This window comes from Fistularia commersonii, chromosome 3 (assembly GCF_037954325.1).
Source record: "Fistularia commersonii isolate RoL2024-O1a breed Wild chromosome 3, RoL_Fcom_v1.0, whole genome shotgun sequence".
Taxonomy (NCBI): Eukaryota; Metazoa; Chordata; class Actinopteri; order Syngnathiformes; family Fistulariidae; genus Fistularia; species Fistularia commersonii.
Genome location: NC_141286.1, coordinates 13917764 through 13940291, shown reverse-complemented (window position 1 = coordinate 13940291; position 22528 = coordinate 13917764). Strand labels below are relative to the sequence as shown.

Below are 22528 nucleotides of genomic sequence, written 5' to 3'. Positions count from 1 at the left end.
AATGGGATGATGAAGGGTAATTTTTGGCACCCATACTGACTGAAATTTCTGAAAACTACATATTCCAAACAAGAGGGTAAATGTATGGTTCTTGTTTTTTCCTTGTTTTGTTTTTTTTCCTTTTAAAGAGAACTGGAATGCATTTTTCTATTATTATTTCTATTTATTTTTCAGTGATTTCTGCCTCGTAACTCTTTTGTAACATTACCTTAACCGCTGGTCTATAATAGATGTTAAAAATGGGTAATGTAGTCTGAACAGGGAATTTCATCAGTCCCTCTTGAGTTGTAAAGTCTTCATCAGAGGATGTCGGCAGGACGAGACCGCTGTCCTGCAATAAAGGCAGGCTAATAGTTTGTTCCTGTCCTCAAACGTCTCAAGACCAGTGACACGACTGCAGGAGTCAGTACTGGAACAATGCTTTGTGTGGGGAAAGCTATTTTATTGCCTGTTCTCTGCCTGACCTCTGGCCATGGTTTCCTTTATGAAGTGGGCTTCAGATGTTAGGAGAGTGGTGGCGATGATGGTTGAGCAGAGAAAACCTCATCCAGTGAAGCACAATCTCTTTCCCTCCTGTATTGGTTTCACATGTAAGTGATCATTTTTCAGTTTATCCTTGCAAAATTTTCTGTCCCTAAACACAGTGGAAACAGTCAATTTGCAGGCCCAGTGTCTGGTTATCCAACTGCGGCCCAGGTGTCGAAATCTGGAGTTGGAAACTCCATTGTACAGTGCTTTGTATATCTAGGTTAAACTCTTCTGGACATCAGATTTCTCCCTGGTTCTTCCTCATCATGTATGTCCTGGTCATGGCAGCAGTGTTAAAGTTTTAGGTTTCCTTGACGAGGTCAGAGGTCATGAGAGCGGTGCCCCTGAGAATAGGCCCCAAGACTGGTCCTCCACTAAGCTTCCCCATGGGTTAATGGCTTCCTTATTGACAGTAAACACAGGGCTACACCAAAAATGAGAGGGAGTTTAAGGTCAAGTAAGTGATTTTTGCTCCATCCGGCAGTGGGAGTGTCTTTACAGGCTGAATTTAGAGGCAGCTGTGCATGATTGATCAAAAAGGCAGGGTGTTGACTGACAACATCTAAACGTTTCAGTATCAAACCAGGCAGAATAACATCTGTCCATCCAGAGCTGGATACACAGATGCTTAGATTCTGTCAAAACAGTAACCACAGACCTTCTGGCAGTCTGAGGAACCTATCCTTCCGCAGTATTTTCAAGAAACAAAACAGAGTAATGGAATACAGTTCAAAAAGTTCGGAAATATGAGGATGCTTTGGTTTCATTTCTGTCCGTAAAACTCAGCGGATTGTTCCTGAAAATTGATATGTAGGCGATGGACTATAAACTACAGAGGACCATGTTTTAGCTGGAAGTATTTTACCCAAAACCCAAGCAACTGACAAACTGTAAAAGCAATGTTGTCATTCCTTTTTACAGCAAGGGCATATTTATGAAAAGGAAAAAAAACGATCTCATAACGCTGGTGATAGTTGAAATAGATAAGTTGATTAGTAAGTAGTGGATACCTGTCTCTGTCCATGCTTGGGTTGCGTTTTACCTAGATATATTCTATTGCCTATTAACGATCACATATGTTCAAGTGTTTATACATCCATGATCTGGATACAGAAATGAAGATTAAACCAGATGAAGAAGGTCAACATCAATTATCAACCTTGAGAATTTAAAAAATGGCTAAAAAAAACTTTTTTTTCTCTTTCCCTGTCAATGGGGAGACTTGATGTTGTCAGCCTTTCTTCCCAGTGATGTTGTGAGAAGATGACTAAGCATGAAAATTACCAACCATAAAACAGCAAATGAAGCTTGCAAAAGCCTGTGAAATAAACCCTGATGCAGCACCTGATACAAACCTAGAAATCTCCCTCACATGATCCAAAAAATGGTCAGACCTACAAACCAGAAACCCTTGGCTTTCACTTTCCACATTCATTGTGTCTTTAGCTACTTCAGCTGTGATGAAATAATTTAATGGATTTCATCCATTTTGGCTATCAAATCATACACCTGCTTTTTCTCACAATTGCAAGTCTGGTATTAACATTAATAAATGCCTTCTACCCTTGGACCACTCTAGTGGGGAAAAAGAAGAACTTTGATCTGTGCTGAATTTTGGTGCGTGCTGTCCACTTTGCAGACAGTCCTTTGATGATAATCTTGTTTTTTTTCTGCCCAAATGTGTAAATTGGAGCCCTGGTACTCAGTATTTCTTCGGGACTTTGATATTTCTGATGCGGAAGGCTAAACTTTATAAATATTACTCTAAGAGCGCATATGAAAATGAAACCAATACTCAACATGAGTGGCTGCTACAAGTTGCTGCTGAAGATCATATACAGGAGATAAAATTTCTCTCACTCTCCATCTGATGGTGTGAATGATTCCAACCCTGACACAGCAGTAAAAAGTGACTGTAAATTTGAAAGTTAAAGCACACAGAGAATATTACCATCTGGACCCCCCAACTCTGGCTGTGGGCAATTGTGATATTCATATCTACAGTCTTAGTATATTTGAATTTTATCATAGGAGAACTTGGTGAATTTGCAAATCCATTCAGTTTACCAAATGTTCGCTGTCATTTTCCCAAAAACCTGAATGGATAATGCTATCAGCACCAAAGACTAAGCTTCATTTAGATGTCTATTCTGACAAGAAAAAAACTTCTTATCTGTAATTTTACACTCGGAAACCTAGATCTTTTTTTTTTTCAAACTTGAAACTTGGTTCGACAGATAAGAGCCTAGCTGTCCTCCCCAAGTCAAGCCCCCCCCCCTATTTTTAGTTTTGATTTAAGCAATCGGACATCCAAAGGTGGTGAGGCTTCTAAATGGTGCAAGCTGATATTAAATGTTCATGCTGATTTTTTTTAATATTTTATTGTGAACGCTGACCCGTGCTAAATCCCGTGCTAATATTTTTACTGAGAAGGCCAAATTCCTCTGTCATCAAAAGTGATTTTACCTTTCTACCATTACTGTTGGTGGTCTCAACAGTGAATTGCCAATCATCAGGACATTGGAACTGAAGAGCTACACTTTTTGATAAATATGAACTCACCCACACTTTTGTGAACTATTGTCAAGAGGGCACATATGGGTCTTAACATTTTAATTCTAGTCTTTTCCTCAAACATACTAATTTCTTGGACCTCAGTGTTTACTTAGAGCCAGATGCTCTGTGTGAACACTGTGTTATCTCTAAAAAAAACATTAATTATTCATTCAGAGGCTCCCTTCATGCATGCTGACTTTTGGCTTTTTGAAAGAAACTCTCAGCTTTAAGATTGCAAATGTCATTGATGCTGTTTCATCCATTCAAGTGATGATTATCCCTGGGAAGAAAGTATCTCTGCTGGAATGTGGTGCTGCTCAAAAGAGGAAAGAAAGGAATTCTGATTGTTGAATGCAACTTATGTGAAACACAAAACACAAGGGTAAACATCTTTAGAAGGACTTTGAATTTAATGATTTGAAACATGAGAATGCAAGGCTGTCCTCCTTCATTTAAATGATTGTCCAATAACATTGATGCATGAACAAATCCTCCTGTATCTGTAGCCTTCAAATGACTATATCTGAAGACCTGGATTTAATTTGCTTTTTTACATTTTTGTTTAAAAACTGAAATTGAAACTGTATTACCAAACATGGTCTCAATACATTTCAAAGAAAATCAAAGTAAATCCTGACCAAAACAATTTGAGCTGCATCCTATGAAATCGTAAAAAAAAACTGACCAAGCCGGACCTCCAGTTGTGGTCATGGAGTCAGCCTGAACTTTAAGGGCTATATTAAAACTATTTCAATTTTGAACCATTGTCAAGTTTATTATATATTAAGGATCAAAGGGCGTTTTTCTTCGGAGGGTTTGTAATCAACCCCATGTTTTCAATATAGTTGTATGGCCCTTTGAATATCAGCGTTGGCGAAATGTGATGGCATGTAGAAGTCTATATTGCATTACATTACATTTGGCAGACGCTTTTATCCAAAGCGACTTACAATAGAGGACAAAGGGACTGCAAATAACACTTGCAAATACAAGATGCACAGGAAATATACAGAACAGTAAGCTTGGGTTAGTGAGGTTTTTTTTTTTTTTTTGACAAAGACATACACAAACATACACACACACACACACACTGCTTAGCCTAACTTGGTGCCTAACCTGATCTGGGGCATCAGCGCAGTAAAAAGTCCTGAAAGCGCAGTAAAAAGTCCTGAATTATTGCTATATTAGCAACATTAGCCACAATGCTAATCATTCTAATGTCTGCAGTCTGTTGTTTTTTTTTTTTTTGTTTCATGTCAACGTTTTGATTGTTTGTTTAAAAAAAAAAAAGAAAAAATTGTTTTAAATATACAGTATATAAATATTGCCATTGTTTCCTGATGAAGAGCTTGGCCCGGGTGTTTGCTGGCACGTCAGATGGCCTGGTGGTTGTGTATACCCTGGTGGATGGACTTCCTCTGGAGGGAGAATCCTACCTATGTTCCCATACCTTCAACAAGACCATGTTTGGCCTGAAGGACTCTGACCCACGGCAGAGACCGTATGCCGTCCAAAGCATGGCTCTGATTGGCAGCGGCTCCCAGGTGGAAGAACCTTTGCTTTGTCTCGTCACTAAAATCTTCATCTTTGTATGATAATCCCCAAGTTTGAGACGTTCTTAAATTTATTTTTCAGTTGTGGTTCTCCAACGGTCCTGGCGTGCTAGTGATAAACTGCCTGACTCTTCAGGCTGTTAAAAGACTGGAGGCTTACAGTCACCCGTCATCGATTGTTTCCATAACAACAAGCTTCAGTCTATGGGGCGAAGAGGCTGTGTGGATGCTGGACGACCACAGCAACACCCTGCAGCTCTATCACGCCGCCTCCTACCAGCTCTGTGCCACATACAGGTCAGTTTCTGCCGATTGCTATTTAAGTTTTTTATAGCCAGGTCCAGTCATTCTGATGGGCAGCTTAGCAGAAAGCACAGCATACCGTTCACTAAAACAAAAAACACAACAATGTAATACTACAGGGGTTCTTTTGTAGGCAGTTTATAGACACAAATGAGAGGTTTCAAAAGGATTTTTCGACATCAGATAGAAACAGAGGATTATTGTTTTCCTATTTTTATCATAATTGTTTATGAAGAGAGATTATGTCTAAAAATTTTACAAAAAGTATCACTCAATTTTCCCCAGAGGACGTCTCTACTATTTTCTCTGTTCTAAGGATAGTCATTTATCTTTATCTTATTAAGGTCTTTTGTCCCAGAAAAAGAATTTTAATCCTTTCTAAATCAAACATATCTGCAATTGAGTAAGACTTCCTTAAAATTTTGTTTAATTTTATGATACTAAGAAAAAAGACTTTTGCCGTATGTTTTTCAGAATCATCACAAAAATGCAAGACAAAAAATATTTTTTCATGTGTTCCGTTTTTTGTTTTGTTTAATTTTTCTTTTTGTTATTTTTGGGGCAGCACAGAGGCGTCATGGTTAGCGCATCCGCCTCACAGTAAGAAGGTCCCTGGTCCGATTCTGTCAGGGAGCCTGTCTGTGTGGAGTTTTCATGCTCTTCCTGTGTCTGCGTGGGTTTCCACCGGGTTCTCTGGTTTCCTTCCACAGTCTGAAACCCTGCGGAAGGTTAACAGGGAGGCCCTAAATTGGCCAGATGCTTGAATAAGAGGGTAAATGATTGTATGTCTATTTATGTGGGCAGTCCAGAGTGAACCCCACCCCCTGCCACCCAAATGACACCAGTGATAGGCTCAAGTATCCCCGCAACCCTGAGTGCTAGATAAGTGAAACGCATAGTGAGTGAATGAATGAATGAATAAATTTTCACTTAATTGTTTTTCTGTTGAGCTTTAAGACAAAAACCATGAGCTACATGTTTAAATATAGTTAAAAGCTAAAAATTTGTTTATTTCATGAGTATACAGTGCCTTATTTTTTTATTCTGCTGGCTTCACACCGAGCCAGCACAATAAGAGAGAAATCACAGTGATTTTGTTTTATTTTGTTACAGAAGAAAAGTAAATCTCCAAAAATGTCAAACTTTTCTCTTCAATAGAAAAAAAAAACAACACTGCTGGTCTAAGGATTATTTTTAGTCCTAAAATATCAGTATAGCAGGAGAGCTTCTGATCTCGCAGCTTCCGGAATGAACTCTGTAAAATCTCAGCCAGGAAACGTGGCCAGAAAGTGTGAGGTCTAGTGAGAAAAAGCCTCTGGAGGTTTCTCCTTTATCTTGGTGAGTTTGGGGAAAGTTTGAATGTGTAGCTGATGAGGGTCTATGAATCCCATTAAGATCTGCAGATACTGAGGGAACAAATGAAGCTGACAGACCTCCATGTTGTATGTTGCCTCCAGTCAGATTATTGGGTGGGTTTATTTATTTGGGATTTAGACATAAGATGCTGAGTAGAAACCTGCAGGGTAATAGAACTGATGTCACTCACCTTTCTTGTTATGTTTTAATTTAGTTTAGTTTTAGCTGGTTACAATATAATGTTTCCAATAATTCCACCGGAGACAAGAGGAGCCAATGCAGGCAAAGTTTATTTATAGAGCAACTTTGCAACCCAAAGAAAGCAAATAAAAAAAAGCCAATTGAAAGAGTCTAAAACCTAAAAGAGTAAAGAAATAAATTAACGATAATTTGGATTCAATGAAAGGACAAGGTGTAGCAACCCCTAGTGTGTCACTTCTAATTGGGAGGTCTTGAGAAATGGTTAGGAGGCAGGGGACCATAGAAAGAGCCAGCACAAGAGGACATGAAGAGTAAAGGAAAGGAGCCAGGCAGAAGAAGAAGGACAGAACCCATGCAGCAGAGCATGGAGAAAAACATGGAGAGAGCTTGTCGAGGAGAACATGGAGATAATCCGGGCATGTTGAGAACAATAAGTGACAACCAAGTTAGAACATTGAGACAGCACAGAGAACCCTAGCTGGAGAACAGAGAGAAAGAAAATGAAGTGCTATTTGCTTTATTAATCCACAGAGCACCAGAGAACTAATCTGATTAGTTATATCTACATTTGCAGCTATTCATGTCAGAAGTTCTCTGAAGCAGTATACATGACCAACTCACATCCTTTATATGTTTTCAAAGATTCATGTCCCTTGATCGGATGTGCTCCAAAGTAGCAGCAAGGGTAAATTTATATGATCTGAGAGATCGCTGCTATTCGGTTTTACTGGCAAGACAGATCATCACCTGTGTACCGCAGCGTCGCAGAGTGTAGGTCATTTATCACAAGACACCCTCTGCTGAGGTAGGCCCACCACAGGTTGATCAAGCCTAGGTGTGTGTGTCTCACGATTAGCTATACGTCTTAGCTTCCTCTTCACCTAGAGCCAATAACTGGTACTCTTGGCTGTGTTCGCAAGGTTTCTAATTGTACTGGCTATAAAGCCCCTACAACACTATCAACTCTACCAATTCCTTTCTAGAGAATACTTCCACCTCTCTTGATTTTCCTCCACCTCGTCTCTGCTCTCACTACAGATCACAATATACTTTGTAAACATCATGGTCCATGGAGATACCTGTTTAACCTCATCTGTCAAACCTGTCCATCACCACAACAAACTAGAAGGGACTCAGAACTGATCCATGATGTAGTCTCACCTCCAACTTGAACTTCTCTGTCACACCTGCAGCACACCTCACCACCGTCTCACATCTGGCATACATGTCCTGTACAACTTTAACATACTTCCCTGCCACTCTCAACATCCTCATATCACACCCTGTGGAATGCTTTTTCTAGGTCTACAAAGGCACAATGCAGCTCCTACTGATCTTCTCTGTACTTCTTTTAAAGCAAATACTGTATCTGTAGTGCGCTTTCTAGGCATGAAACCATACTGCTGCTCAAAATGATGACTTCTGCCCTTAGTCTAGTTTCCACTACACTTTCCTAAGCTTCCTTGTATGGCTCATCTTCTTTGCTAACCTCTTTCTCTGTATATACTCCTGCAGTTCCTTATTCCACCACCCCGTCTCCTTATTTTCTCTCCTTCAAAACGACACATCAGGTACTCTCCTATTTGGAGAGTACTCTCCTACTCCCTGTTCACATTAGCTGTAGTTGTCTCGTGTTATCTGGAAGATCCCCCTGAACACCCAGAGCCTTTCTCAACTCCAACCTGAAAACCATGCAACACTCCTCCCCTTTCAACTTCCACTACTTTGTCCTTCGCTCTGCATTTGTCCTCTTTATCTTCCTTGTCACCTTTCATTCTACAATCCACCGTGTTGTCTGACTACATTCTCACCTACATCTGCTTTTCAGTCACTGATCTCCTGAAGATTACATTGTCTATACAAAATGTAGTCTACTTGTGTGCTCCTACCTCCGCTCTTGTGAGTTAACTTATATTCCTACCTTTGAAAAAAGGATTCACCACAGCCATTTCCATCCTTTTTGCAAAGTCTACCACCATCTGTCCTTCTGTGTTCCTGTCCCAGATACCAAACCTCCCCATCACTTCGTCATCACCTCTACTGTCTGCACCAACATGTCCATTGAAGTCTCCACCAATTACCACTCTCTCAGCTCTGGGGATATTCTGCATCACTTCATCTAACTCACTGCAGAAATTCTCCCTTTATTCTTACTCACATCCCACCTGTCTCTTACTGTCAGTACCATGATTGTACAACTTAAAACCTGCCACTAAGCTTCTACCCTTGCTACCTTTCCCCATAGTCCCCTGGGCACACAGTATATCCACCTTCCTTCTCTGCGTCAAGTCAACCAACTCTATCGCATTCCCTGTCGTTGTCCCAACATCCAAACTCCCTACTCTCTCTTCTTACGAACACACCTTCCTCCTCTCCTTCTTTGACCCCCAGTAGCCCATTTTCCATTGGTGCCCTGTAGGCTAATGGCACCAATGGCGGTTGCTGTTAACCCAGGCTTTAACCGATCCAGTGTGAGATTTGTAGATTTGATTTCGCATATTTGGTTGTGGAACAGATTTATCACCGGACACCCTTCCTGACACAACCCTCTGCATTTATCCGGGCTTGGGACAAACTCAGATCAACACTGTCTTGTGCCCCACTGAGGCTACATTATTCGATTTCAAACATGAACAAATTAATGATTTTAATTCATAAAATGAGAATCTAAAACAGTCTTAAAAGTAATGTTCTCAAAAGACTAAACGGTAACTAAATAGATACAACAGAGTGAGGAAGACAATTAACCGAAAAAAGGAAAGAGTTCAAAACCAAATACCCAATTTATGAAGAACGCAAGGTGAAAGAAGTTAATAATGAATTATTAAAACTGGAGATAAAAATCAATCAAATTACGATGAAACATTAGTCATATCTCAACATGTCTCACAAGCACACAAGTGCATGTCATCATCAATAGGCTGAAAATGAAAAATGAGCAAAACAATTTGAAGCCAGAGACAAAAAGAAGATGGGTATATAAAGGGGTTGAATGAATTAATAAACAAATACATACATACATACACACACACACATACATACATACATACATACATACATACATACATAATAACAATTGTACAGAGAACTGGTTCCTTGATTGAACAAACAACTAAAGCTGAACCCATCAAGCCCTCATATTAACCCGCCATAAGTTCATAAACACAAATCTTAAATTCATAAAGCAAACATGATTAAAGGAAAATGAGATAAGAGAAAGAAATCAGGGGTGAAGTCTGGGTGACACCAGAGTCTTTTCAGATATATTTTTTTTCACTAATGCGATTTGAAGGCCGTTATAGACCATAAGAAAGTGCAGTTTAATGAATTCTGCAGATGAAAGTGCTGTGACTGATCACCTGATGATTGATTAAAAAGGAAAAGTCAGTCCGTGTATTTGGAAGTCCGTGCCGGGGACGGGTTTGTCTGAAGACAAAGACAAACAGATGTTTGTAGAGTTTGCACCTAATATTCTGAAAAAAGGTGGAATTTACAAAATAAAGGAGCGGGTGGAAGTTTGGAGTTAACTTAACATTAGCCTTTTTTTTTGTTGTTGTTGTTTTGTTTATTTAGGGTGGGGATTAGGAGTCTTGGATTGATGTGTATGTTTAAGGATATTCCCAGGTAAATAGAATGGAAAGGAAAAAAATTAGTGACTTGAGCAGTTGGTATAAAAAGTCCAAACTCTGAAGATGAGACTTAATCCTTTTTTTGAAGGCTTCAGTTCAATTCAAGGAATGGGTAACAGAATCATTTATCTACCTGGCTATATTTTGATTGCTATTTATCAGTGTATCTGCAGATTCAATCAGGTAATCTATTGTCGATTGTGGTTATTCTCTCTAATTCCTGTGCAATTCATTAATGTTTAGAGGTACTTAATTCTTATTTTCACAAGGTAACGTTTCATATATTTGAGGATTATGGCGGGATGTGTTGATCATTTCATACTTATTTTTCTGTCATGACCTTCTAAATATTTGCTTGGTGTCCTCATGCAATCATGACCTTTATTTTTAAGTTTAATCTGAGGGGAAGCTCAGAAAGTCTGAGTGGGAATGAAAGGCACTGGTTTCGACCCTGAGATCCTGAGAACGATGAGCTGACTTCACCATTCTTCACCTGACTGTTTGAGCATGGTTCAGATGTTCAATTCAGAGTACTTCTTCAGAATTTCCGGACCCCTTGGTATTTGTACTCAAACCATGTTTGAGCCTCTGTGTTTGTATTTTTATGTGTTGTTAAATAATTGATAAAGACAGACTCATACCATATTTCAGCTGTGGAGACAGTAACCCTCTGCGGGACATCTTCAATGTGAAGCATCCTGCCGGCCCGACCACACTGACCACCTCTGACCTCGATACGGAAAAGCAGGATGAGAAGCCAGAGTGGCCACACGAAGGCATGACGCTGACCTTCAGTGAGGAGGCAGGGACTCAGATCCTGCTCCACCAGGACTCTCTGACTGACTTCTGTTCCATGTCCTCCTGCCACTCGCCGGATACATCGGAGTCCACAGGCACGCCGGAAGCGCCAGCCTCAGACTCTGTTGTCCTGTTAACCCCAGCGGAACCGAATGAAGCAGACCAGAACCAGCAGGAACCCAGAGAGGCTGAGGTCGTGACTGCGCAGATACCAGGGGAAACGGTCACATCGCGACCACCTCGCTTGCAGGCACTCACTGTGTTGCTGGTTAACAACACTCTGTGGATCCCCAGGTAAACAGCACAGGACACCGGACAAAAGGTGGGGACTAGGAGGGCTGACTCGGCAGCAGGATGTTACAAGCCAGTAAAAACACTACTTTACAGGTTTGCGTTTAGAAAGACTTCACTGGGGCCGGCATGTAGGATATTTAGCACCCCAGATTAAGATGTTAATTTGACACCCTAGATTTGATATTATGAATATTTAAGAAGTGACACCTCTTTCGGGTTTACGCCTTGGTTAGATCTTTACGTTGTCAGATAAGACGACAGCCTCTTCTCAGATTTTTATGTATATAAAGCTACTCGCTTTGAATTCACGATCTAAAATGTCATGTTCAACTTCCATATTGTGGCTCAAAAGAGCTACAATACATTCTTCATTAACTATTAATTAACTAATTATTTATAAGCACTGAGTTTAGGTATTTTTAAACGCAACATTACAGATCTGATTTTAATTAAAATATTTTATATCATTACAAATACTGTTTCTCATTGATGTTGCTCTTCTCATTTTCATAAAAAATAAAAATAAAAAAAGGAGCACATGATTATTAAATCTGTTATTTCACATCATATTTGAAGTAGATTCAGGCAATATATTGAAACAAATGTCACCATTGTTCAGAACATTTACTGGATAAAACACCTGAAAGCGGTATATGATTGGGCGGAAAGCAGCGCACACTCATTTTCTTTGTTAATGTGCTTGAAACACGTGGCCTGCTTTTATCATCCTAAGACACGGAGGAGATATTATGGTGATCGAGATGCAGAAGCAGGCTGAGGAGATGAGAGGGCGGGTCGTGGCTGTCCTCACCCCCCCTGGATCCCCGGGATCTCTGGGGTGAGTTTGACTCTTTAAATCCTGCATCCTCACTCAGTTTCTTCATTCAAGTGCACTGGGATAAAACTGCATCACGCCATGAAAGAAATAACTCTTTGGTAAGAAAAAAAAAAAAACACAAGCCTGATAGAAAGGGGACAGCAGAGGGGCGAGCCTCCCTGTTGGTCCGCAACAAAACCACAGTGTTGCGTTGTGTCTCCCACATCGCCTGTAATCAGATTAGGAACTTCTAAGTCTGAGCTGCCAGTAAATCATAGTGATGAACTCAGCACAAATATAGGTTCAAAAGTTAAAAGCTCAAACATCTATCGGCTTTAAAAGGCAACGTGGGTACCTTTTTGGTTGTAGGACAATCAAAGATGCACAGAGGGAGGCAGATCTATGCCATACATGCACAGCAGCTTACATCTGAAAAGAGGCCAATAAAAGCAGCTGCTTGAACCACATCAGCGTCAAAGACTCCTCTTATCCCCGTCCAAGATTCAAATACACTTTGGATGCTTTGGTTTGTATTTAGCCAACCACATTTTGTCTACATCATGCAGAGACCATAATTCAGCAACCACATTCAGGCCATTCCTGTAGCATCAGTGAAGTGAAGCCCCACGTATCCCGGGCTGGGCCACTCGTTCCAGGAGCTCTACTCTTGATTCTCTCTGGTACTTAATCCCAACCTATAAATTTGACCTTCAAATGCAGGTTTTTTTTTTTTCAAGGCTATTCTTTAAGGAGTCTTCTTCTTCTCCTTTCGGCTTTTCCCTTCAGGGGTCACCACACCAAATCAACCAGTTAATTTCCAATTACTAACTTATTTCAGTGACTTTCTTTTTTCGTAAATCTCGGTAATTCCATTTCATTTTTATTCTACTTTATTATAAATTTATTTGTACTGAGTTCAAGGAAATAGTAACATTTATGTTAATATATTCTCAATATTAAAGCCCTGCTACTGGTGGTAAAAATATATTTTAGTCATTTTCAGATCATGTGTAATAGTGAATCCATTTCAAGAATATCCAAGCTTTTCATAGAAAATAAAGCCTCTTTCAATGAAATATGCTGTTACTGGTTTAAGCTTCCTTTGTCTTTCCTTTTAATTAAACCTCTAATACCAACGGCAGCCTTTACATTATCTTATTCTTCCAAATTTACCCTCATATAATGAGGCTAGCAGTACAGGAGTCACCGTGAAAACTGCTGAAAGCAGATGGAGGGCCCCACTGAGAAGCGAATCACTTAATATCAGACAGAATCACTTAACTCACAGCTTCTAACTCCCTGGGAAAGCACATTTCCAAAAGTATGAAATAATGTTTGGTATTTTTTTGCTTCCTGCACTGGAAGGATTTCTTATTACAGGTCATTTAAATCCTCTTCATCCATCATTGAAACGCTGTTCTTGTCCGAGGCTCTATTTTCTCATCTTTTTAGATCCAAATGGTCAGTCCATAGGTGCCTTTCATTCTCTGCAGCGTGTGCTGCTAAAAATAAAAGAGTCCTCTAAGCTAACGTCTGACCTTCACCTTCACATGCACATGACATATGGTTCTGACTTTCTCTCTGCTGTGCACACCAATATTTTATTCAAAAGGCTCAGGCTAGAACATTTTCCATTTTAAAAATGCCGTTTGAAGTTTATCCGCCTGATTAGTGTGAAGTGATTTACCTTTATTTTCTGAGGAATCCTGCAGCCGGTCCTCTCCATATACGCTGAAGTTTATGGTAGAGACTGCGTTGGATGGAGGTCCGAGCTGTGTTCATAAAGCCTCTGAGGCCCCGGGCCCTCTAATCTTGGGGTCTCCAGGGTCTGGACAGCCAGTATCCAGCCTGCTACAACTACACTGCTCAAAAAAATAAAGGGAACACTTAAAAAACACATCCTAGATCTAAATGAATGAAATATTCTTATTCTCTTTACACAGTTGAACGTGCTGACAACCAAATCACACAAAAATGATCAATGGAAATCAATTGTATCAACCCATGGAGGTCTGGATAAGAATCACACTCAAAATTAAAGTGTAAAAACAAACTCCAGGCTGATCCAACTTTGATGTAATGTCCTTAAAACAAGTCAAAATGAATCTGTGTTGCTTCCTGAGTGGACACTATGATTTCACAGAAGTGTGATTGACTTGGAGTTACATTGTGTTGTTCAAGTGTTCCCTTTATTTTTTTGAGCAGTATATTTAGTCCCCTTTATGCTTGAAATCAGCCGCAAAGCAGTGTTTCCTCTGCTGCTCCCCCTTCTTGGATCACGTTTACAGTTCTTCAACCTTCTAAACCCTCAAGGTAACCCAGGTCCGCTTTTGACGATGTAGCTGTTACTTTTCAGGTCCTTGTCCTTCACAATAAAAGTGACTTAGATCTAGAACCCTTTCTTTCCACCAACAAGTGTAAAATATTCTTCCCTTATTTTTTTTAGATTCCTTTCTTCCATATCAATAACCAGTCATTACTGATTTTGTAAGTTGTTCCTTGCATTGTCTCAAATGACTTCATGCGTCGCATCTCAGTCAGGTGAATTACAGAATTACAGAAAAGCTAAACACAAGGCTGTCTACAAACAACTATCAAAATTAATTTTCAGGTCCATTTTTCCTCTTATTCAATAATTTTATTAAGTTTCTGAAAAATTTGGGAACCACCCCCCGGTATCAACTGACAAGGATAGCAATAGATGGATGGACTGAGGTGAACCAAGAAGATTTGTGTTCGTCCAATGTCTCTCCAGGACACCATGCATTCATCTGGTGTCACTTTGAATGAATTTGCATTCTGAGAAGGTTCAAAATTGCTGTCACTTCCCCCCCCCTGAATTTACAGTAGAAAAAACATGGAGAAGGAAAGCCAGAGCGCCTCACATTAATGCAGCCTGTTAAAGTGGAGGCCAGTCCCTCATCACATACTTGTGGGACTTTGCTGAGTCTGTAATTACTGCTGTAAAGGAGCCAGCAGCTGGTCCTGGGCTGAGACGGCTCCTGTATGAGCAGCAGCCAATAAACAACCAACCAAACAGGCCCTTAATAATTACTTATTACACTGTGCACCTGTAACCCGGGTTACATGTCAGGAGGTCACAGCTCAGGTCAGGGGAAGGGTCAACAGACCAGCCGGGACTGACGCTATATTGACGGGGTTACAAAGGCTTTTTATTCTAGCCCCAGGTGCCGATTGAGAATGTTACGTTTTAGGGACGTCGGCACGCTATCAACTAAAATCTGGGAAATTATGACAGAAATAATTCACCCTGAGTGAAGCAAGAAGATTAAGTCAAAATATGTGGCGACTGACCTACAAAGCCGCAGGAAATTAAATGAAAGTCAATACATAATAATCTACAAAATGAGCACAAAATAACCTGAAAGTCAGCAAGTAATTAAGCAAAGATCAGTGGGAACTTACCTTGAACTTTTGGGGTGAAAATGCTGGAAAGTCACAACATAAATAAATCTTTTTTTTCCACTGAGAAACACATACAGTATATATTTTTTTTAAATTGCGATGAGTAAGAAATAGATTGCAAAATAATTAACATACAGTCAATTAAAATTCCCTACTATTTGAAAAATAACATCAAGCATGAATTTACAAATAGGTTGGCAAAAAAATAAATAAATGAATTGCCTGAAGACCTGTCTGAAATGACCCCAAAAAAATTAGGTATCTAAAATTATTTGTCAGCTTACAGATGATGAACAAGAAAAACAATATCTGCAAATTCCTTTTGCAGCATGAAATTAGGTTCAAGTGCTCCTTAATCTTCTTGGGCCCCAGTCACTACATTTCTTTCTGCTAATTCAGAAGCAGGCCAACATTAGGGGGTCCTGGGCCTGGAGGCCCTGCGGGTTGGCGTCTGATCTCACCTGTACTTTCAATCCTAAGGCTGTAGATCTCGGAACATCAAGAGGAGATAATTTCAGGCCTGATATGTGGTGGAGCATCTGGGTCACAGGATCTTCTCGGCCCCTGTCTTTGAGGACAGGGTTGCAGGGTTAACATGTAAGAATGAAGAGGAGGAGGAAGAAAGTCATTCCATTCAAAATGCTTTGATTCTTAGATTCATGACAATGTTATATATTTAATTTCCTCCTACTTTTTAACAGCGTTCATTTGCTTGAAAGTACAACAATTGGAGACTAGTCCAAAAAGTAAAAAAAATTCATCATAAAGTCACACACAGAAAAAGGATTGACATGTTATTTAATATCTATCTATCCATCTATCCATCCATCCATCCATCCATCCAGTTTTTTGTTTAAATGTTTGTAGGAGGTAACCATTCTCTCTGTGGGTCTATCAGGGTTCCTGCAGAACCAAAAGCAGGAAAAATGTATGACCTGTCCCCTACTGGAAGTCAAACTATTTGACACATCTAACACATTTAGAAGTGACACCTTCACAGAAAATGAAAATAGTTTTACCAAATAGCAAGTTAATCCAAGCCATTCAAAATAACCACGGCAAGATACAAGAAAAAAGAAGTTTTGAAGTTGTTAAAATGTAAGCTGAAAAACGTTAAAATGTTACAGATAAGATTCATGACGGGAGGTAATTTGTTAATCCAATGTTGAGCCGGAGTCACCTTTCAGAACCACCAACCTCCAGGAAGAGCTTCTTAAGAGCCGCCATCTTTGCTTTCCCGATCCGCGCTTCACTGTCGACTCCATGTGTCCCGCAGGAACCTGACAGAGGCGGCGCTGGTGGCCCAGGACACGGTGGTGTGTGGCTTCCAGAAGGACGACATGGAGTGGTACCTGTGTGTGTGGCGAGGCTGGGGGGGCGCCGAGCTGGAGGTCTTCTACCAGTCCTACGAGGAACTAGGCAGAATGGAGAACAGCATGAGGAGGAGAAGGTAGCTGTTGTTGCCGCTGCAGCAGAGGCAAGGATTTGGGGTCGGGACCGGACAACAGCCCCTGTGTTCAGGCCCAGGAGAGGACGGGTGGAGCTGGCCCCTGCCAGTGGTCTTGTCCCCTCTCGCATTGAGGGTAGAGGTGGGGTTAAAAGCAGCGAGACACAGAGGCCAAAAAGCTGCATCACAGCCAGAACCAAATGTCACTCCTGCGCTGAAGGTTGAATGTTCCTTATTGATGCTGGAAGTGGTCGTGGGACAGTGGACCGATCCCACCGAGCATCAAGACACCATAGTATTTTTTAGAGCCCGCAAAATCCAGGAAAAAGTTCCTTACAGGTTTGGAAACCAGGGCCAGCCTGCAAGGATGGGACTCAGTGCTGTTCGGTCTGCGCTAAGCAGAATACACTGCATATCTGGGGCAAACATTAGCAATGTAAAGTGTTTAAATGTAAAAAGGCGTTTAATTTCACATTCATTTTAGATCTATTTAAAAAGAAAAGAAAAAAAAAAAAAACAATTTGCGCTAGATTCTGGTGATCTAGAATCTACAACTGCAAAAAATGCAGTTTTCTAATTTTTTGGAAAATTTACCCCAATAATTGGGATTTAATTCCTCTGGTAATTTTTTGCCAATTATCTTGCGGCATTTTCTCATGTTTTCCACAAAATCAGGAGCGTGTTTAAAAAATGAATAAAAACGCTTTCCTGTGTGGTAAAAAAAGTAATTCAAGATAACCACACATTTTGTGTTTGCACATTAGATTTCTAGATTGGTTTGGAAAAACACTTATCACTAGAGTTAATAAAATTATACAAATACTTGGTGACAACAGTCAAATGCAGGATATGTCAATCGGCAAACTGGAATTTTAATTGTTCTTAAATGTCTTTTAACCTCTTAATATTAAGTGTTTGGATTATTTGATTTATTCAGGAAATGTCCCTCTGGTTCTCTAATATGTCCTTCATGATTATTTTTTTTTAAATTCTTTTTCAAATTGAAAATCCATATATTTTTAGCTGCTCAAAAACAATTCTGATGGTCTGAAACTTTCAAATGTTTTAATTTTACACACGAATGCATCGCATTTAAATTTGAAGTGAAGAGACAAATATCACACAATATAGTGAATCAGTGGAAATCAACACAAGTTTTATGTTCCTGGGTATGACATTTAAGTCAGTTATTCTGGTCACATGATCACTTTCTCAGCTAGTTTGATCAAGTCATTTAGTATTAAAGGGATGATTGACAGCTGCTACGAATGAAGCTCACATCATCACAGAGGTTTTTACAAACTGTTGTCAGGGATTTTTTATAGGAGGTGTTCGAGAACACTACATTGTAAAATGTTGGTTTTCCTTTAATTTGTCACTTGTTTTGTATCTAATATCACCATGTCACCTCCGGAGAACTGGTCAGTTGGCGGAATGTGGGCTGTGGTTGGGGCTTTTTTGCCCACTGTAGGATTTTATTTGATGTAAATCTTTAACAAAAACAATGATATTCTGAAATGAGTTTTAATATTTTATTCTGAATGATGTGAGGGAGTGATCTACGATAGAAACAACCATTGTTTCGGAGAAAACCCAAGCTAAATCTGTGGATGAAGTCACACCTGAAGAGGGCGGGTGCCATGTTTAGCAGCACAACCTTGGATCGTTCCGATGTTTTGGGGTCAGAGGTCATGGTGGGCTACATCTTTTTGCGTCGCTTTCCTTTCTTGTTCAGCTTGATGGTAGACTTTAGGAGCCTCCACTCAAGATGGGGATAAGCATGTCACTAAATCCTCACAACACAGGACGTGCTAGATGCCTATTTTTAGCTCGATGATAAATGTCCACTTTACAGCTTTAGCTGCATTTATATCAACTTAGATCTTGAAAAGAAACTCATGTCTCCATTAGATAAATGAAATAAATTCATATAAATCATTCTTTTGATTGTTTGCTGTTTAAACCGTGATTTGAAGTGTTAGCCAAGATTTCAGAATTAAAGACACGATGATGGACGTATATTTTAACGTCTGCATTATTACAGTAGATGAGTGTTGATATCCATATATTAATGCGATTGAATATATCATTACCATCTAGCCTCAGACTTGGACCCTAGTGATGGGGATGAAAAGTCAAGTCCAAAATTTGCCTTGAAAACTGCTGGTTTCAGACAGAAGATGAACTGAAGAGTCAGTTAAAATTAATTAATATATAAAAAGGTGCCCTCTCACCTCTTCAACTTCCTCTATAGGTGGATCAGGAAAGCCATTTATTGCACAAGCATCAACTTCTGACTGAGCCCTTGATTGACAAAGTTGCAGCTGCTGCAGGAAAACAGCTGTGTTACTCAAAACAAACACATCACACACACACAAACAGAAACAACACACAGAGTCACACGCTAAGCAGCAACTCCCATAGTTACCAGAGCGGCCGAAGAAGCAACAAACTCACATCTGTGCTGCGCTGCAGCCCTCTGGTCCCCTTCGCTCGGCCTCGAGCTTCTTGCAAGGTTAGCGGCGCAGCTTTTCCACCTGAGGCTTGATTTACAGGTTTTATCTCTGGTCTTTTGAGCATGTTTTCTTACCACCAACCTGTCAGCCTCCACACCGCCCACAGAGCCATAACATCAAAACTCCCGGTGATTCGTTCTCTCTTTATTTTGTGCCATTTCCTCTGTTTGAAGATGATTTCAAAGATATTAAATCCTGACTCTGTTTCTCCTGTGGTTTTATGTCTATCTGAGGATAATAACCAGACTGACTCTGTTAAATCAGGATGTTGTTCGCCTTTATCCATTACATATCATTTGGGGAGGTTTTATTGATCAGATCAAGGAATAATAATCCTGGCAGAACTCATGATTCTGTTAAGGGAAGTGGAAACTCCAAACAGAATGGAACAAAATGACTTAAAAATGTATGACATTTTAGTAATTGTAAATAGGACAGACAGGAAAAGAAGGCTAACATCTACCAAATTTGCCCATGAATTTCCAAATTACTCTATAAAACATTACAGAATCAACTTAAAAGATGCTCAGCATAAACTTCAAACCAAGTAAAGAGTTTTATTTAAAGGAGAAAAAAAAAATTACACCAGAAAACCCTCAGTGTCAGCAGTGTGTCAGGAAGGGTTGTGTGGTTCTGTCCACACCAAATACATTAGGTTGAGTGTGGTGAAAAGAGCCAGTCTGTTGTTGGTAAGAAGGTTTCACTCCCAGTTTCACAGAAGCTGCCAGTCAGTGACCCCGAGGCACTGGGTTTAAAGTTTGACCGTGAAGAGACGTATTTATTCTCAGAATTTAGTAACTTCATGTGTAAATAAAGCTCTGGTACATAAAAACTGTTGGGAATAAAACTCTCTTACTTAAAGGCTCTGGATCTTTTGTGTGCAAGTGCATAGGTTTCTAGCATTTGACATTTGTTATGTAGTTGTTGTATTGAAATTCAGCTTCTAAGCCTCAAAAATAGGCAATGAAATCCATGTGTCTGATATATTTCATTGATCTCTAACTATTCAGGACATCAGTACAAAAACACCACCACTATATACCCTTCACATTTACTCATTTTGACTTGTGTAATTTCAAATTGATTTTATCATTTATCATTTATGTATTTATTATTTTTATTTATCTTTTATAAGTTCTTTTTTAAAATAAGAATCGAAGAAACTATTGGTATTTTAAAGTCTGGCATTTTTATTATATTACAACATTCTACTCATGTCTTTTTAATAAAGCATTAACTTGTAGCTTTCTTTGCCCCTCAATACAATTCCTATTTAACAACTTGCTATGCTATGTGTTTTGATATCAGACCTTTATTCCCATTCAGTGTCACTTGTGACCTTTTTTTTTTTTTTTTTTTTTTTTTCATCATTCCATCGATGTATCTTGTTAATTTCATGAAGCAACTTCATTCTAAGAGTGAGGTGCCTTCACTTTTCTTGAAAATGCGGACACTGTTTTTGAGACGATGGACTCCCATTTCCACAGTGTCATGTGACCTTTGCTCGTCACCAGGCTGTTCTCACCTCAGATGCTCCAGGACAGGCCAAAACAAGCGGCTACTCAGGGTTTTCTTGGAAGCAGCCGGGGGCCCACGGCCAGCTGTTGACTCAGCGGCCATCATGGCGTCTCCACAGCGACATGAATGATGCTCTTGTCACGTAAAAAGACTCGCACCTGTGTGGGACCAAAGGAATCCGCACAGTCCTCGCGTTCCCAGGTGACCTCCGCCCGCCCCAGGAGACCCCCCTACCACCGCTGGGCGCCGGTCCGTTTCAATGACCTACCGTTTCAATGACGGCCTCTGAGAAAAAGCTTCTTACCGCTGTCTCGTTCTCTTTGATCATCACCTTCCTACTGATTGATTTCATTTTTAAATGTCGTTCTGTGCCCCACTGGTGCAGCGGTTTGGCACCTCCAGCCCACAACAAGAAGGTCCATGGTTCAACTCAAGACAGGTGGCCTTTCTGTCTGGAGTTTGCAGGCTCTAACCGAGACTGTGGGTTTCCTCTCATAGTCCAAAAACCAACAGTAGGTTCATTGGCGATCCGAAATTGCCCCAAAAATGTGAATTAGTAAATGTTGTATGTTTCTCTATACGGCAGTGCCAGCGGACTGGCAGAAGTGTAACCCCCCCCCTTGCCCAATGACAGCAGAGGTAGGCTCCAGCACCCCCACAACCCTGAGTGTAGGATAAGCGGTATAAACAATGAATGAATGACTAAAGATCTGTGAACGGTTCCACATGCTGTATTTTAACAATGCTCGTTTTGGTATCTAGGGTTTATTTTCTGGTTGCATACACGCTACAGGTGTGACTTTGAGTACATCTCTTCAAGTGTTCATGCGTCCAGGTCACATCGCATCCAGTGCCAACTGGGATCGGTTGCAAGATGAGGATATCGCTTATTTCATTCGTTCAGCCATGATGAGCCAACCCTAGCTGTTCTTGAGGTTTAACCTGGAACTATCATCTGTCAGTCATGAAACCATTCACCATCTCATTCACACCTGCAAACAATCAAGTTTTCAACTTGCTGACTGTTTTTAGACAGAGGGAGGAAGAGGGGAAAAAGGAGAGAATCTAGGCAGGAAACAGGAGAAAATGAAAAGCCAGAAAGGGCCACTATGCTGCTCTGGAAGTTTCCTGTTTCATTACCACTGCAAACGAGCTGTACTTCTAGTAGATGCTAACCAAAAACAGAGATGTTGTTGAGGAGCAGGTCTAGCTCTGGGCATTTACTAGACCCTTATGATGATGAGGAGGAAGAGGCGGTGAAGATACAGATTTTATGTTCTTGAACTGAAAAAAGCCTCAGCAGCTGGATGAAACTTACATTGTGCTGATTGTCAGATATTGACTTCTTATTCGTGCTGTGGTGCAATTGGTATTTTTAGTCCGTGGACATGGTCAGAAAGTTTGAATGCTCTCCTTGTTCCTGTCTGGGTTCTCTCCAGGTTCTGGTTCCACAGACAATCCAAAAACAGCAGGTTCATTGAAGACACTAGATATTATAATAATATAATTTTTTTGATTTTTTTTTTTTTTTTTTGGCCTTACAATTACCTGGTAATTTTGGAAAATAAAAAACCTTTTACCAACAG

The 22528-nt window shown here is 40.1% G+C and overlaps 1 protein-coding gene across 2 annotated transcripts in view; it reads left to right on the top strand.

The window, feature by feature from the left end:
• lrrk1 (leucine-rich repeat kinase 1) overlaps nt 1-20285 on the top strand; it is a 76126-nt gene extending 55841 nt beyond the window's left edge. For both annotated transcript variants that reach the window (XM_086143718.1, XM_086143719.1), the window contains 5 exons: nt 4431-4628; nt 4720-4934; nt 10778-11218; nt 11952-12056; nt 16738-20285. In XM_086143718.1, coding sequence (XP_085999844.1) covers nt 4431-4628; nt 4720-4934; nt 10778-11218; nt 11952-12056; nt 16738-16915 — 1137 coding nt within the window. In that variant the 3' untranslated portion in view covers nt 16916-20285. The remainder of the gene's footprint in view (nt 1-4430; nt 4629-4719; nt 4935-10777; nt 11219-11951; nt 12057-16737) is intronic.
• The last annotated feature ends 2243 nt before the right edge of the window (nt 20286-22528 follow it).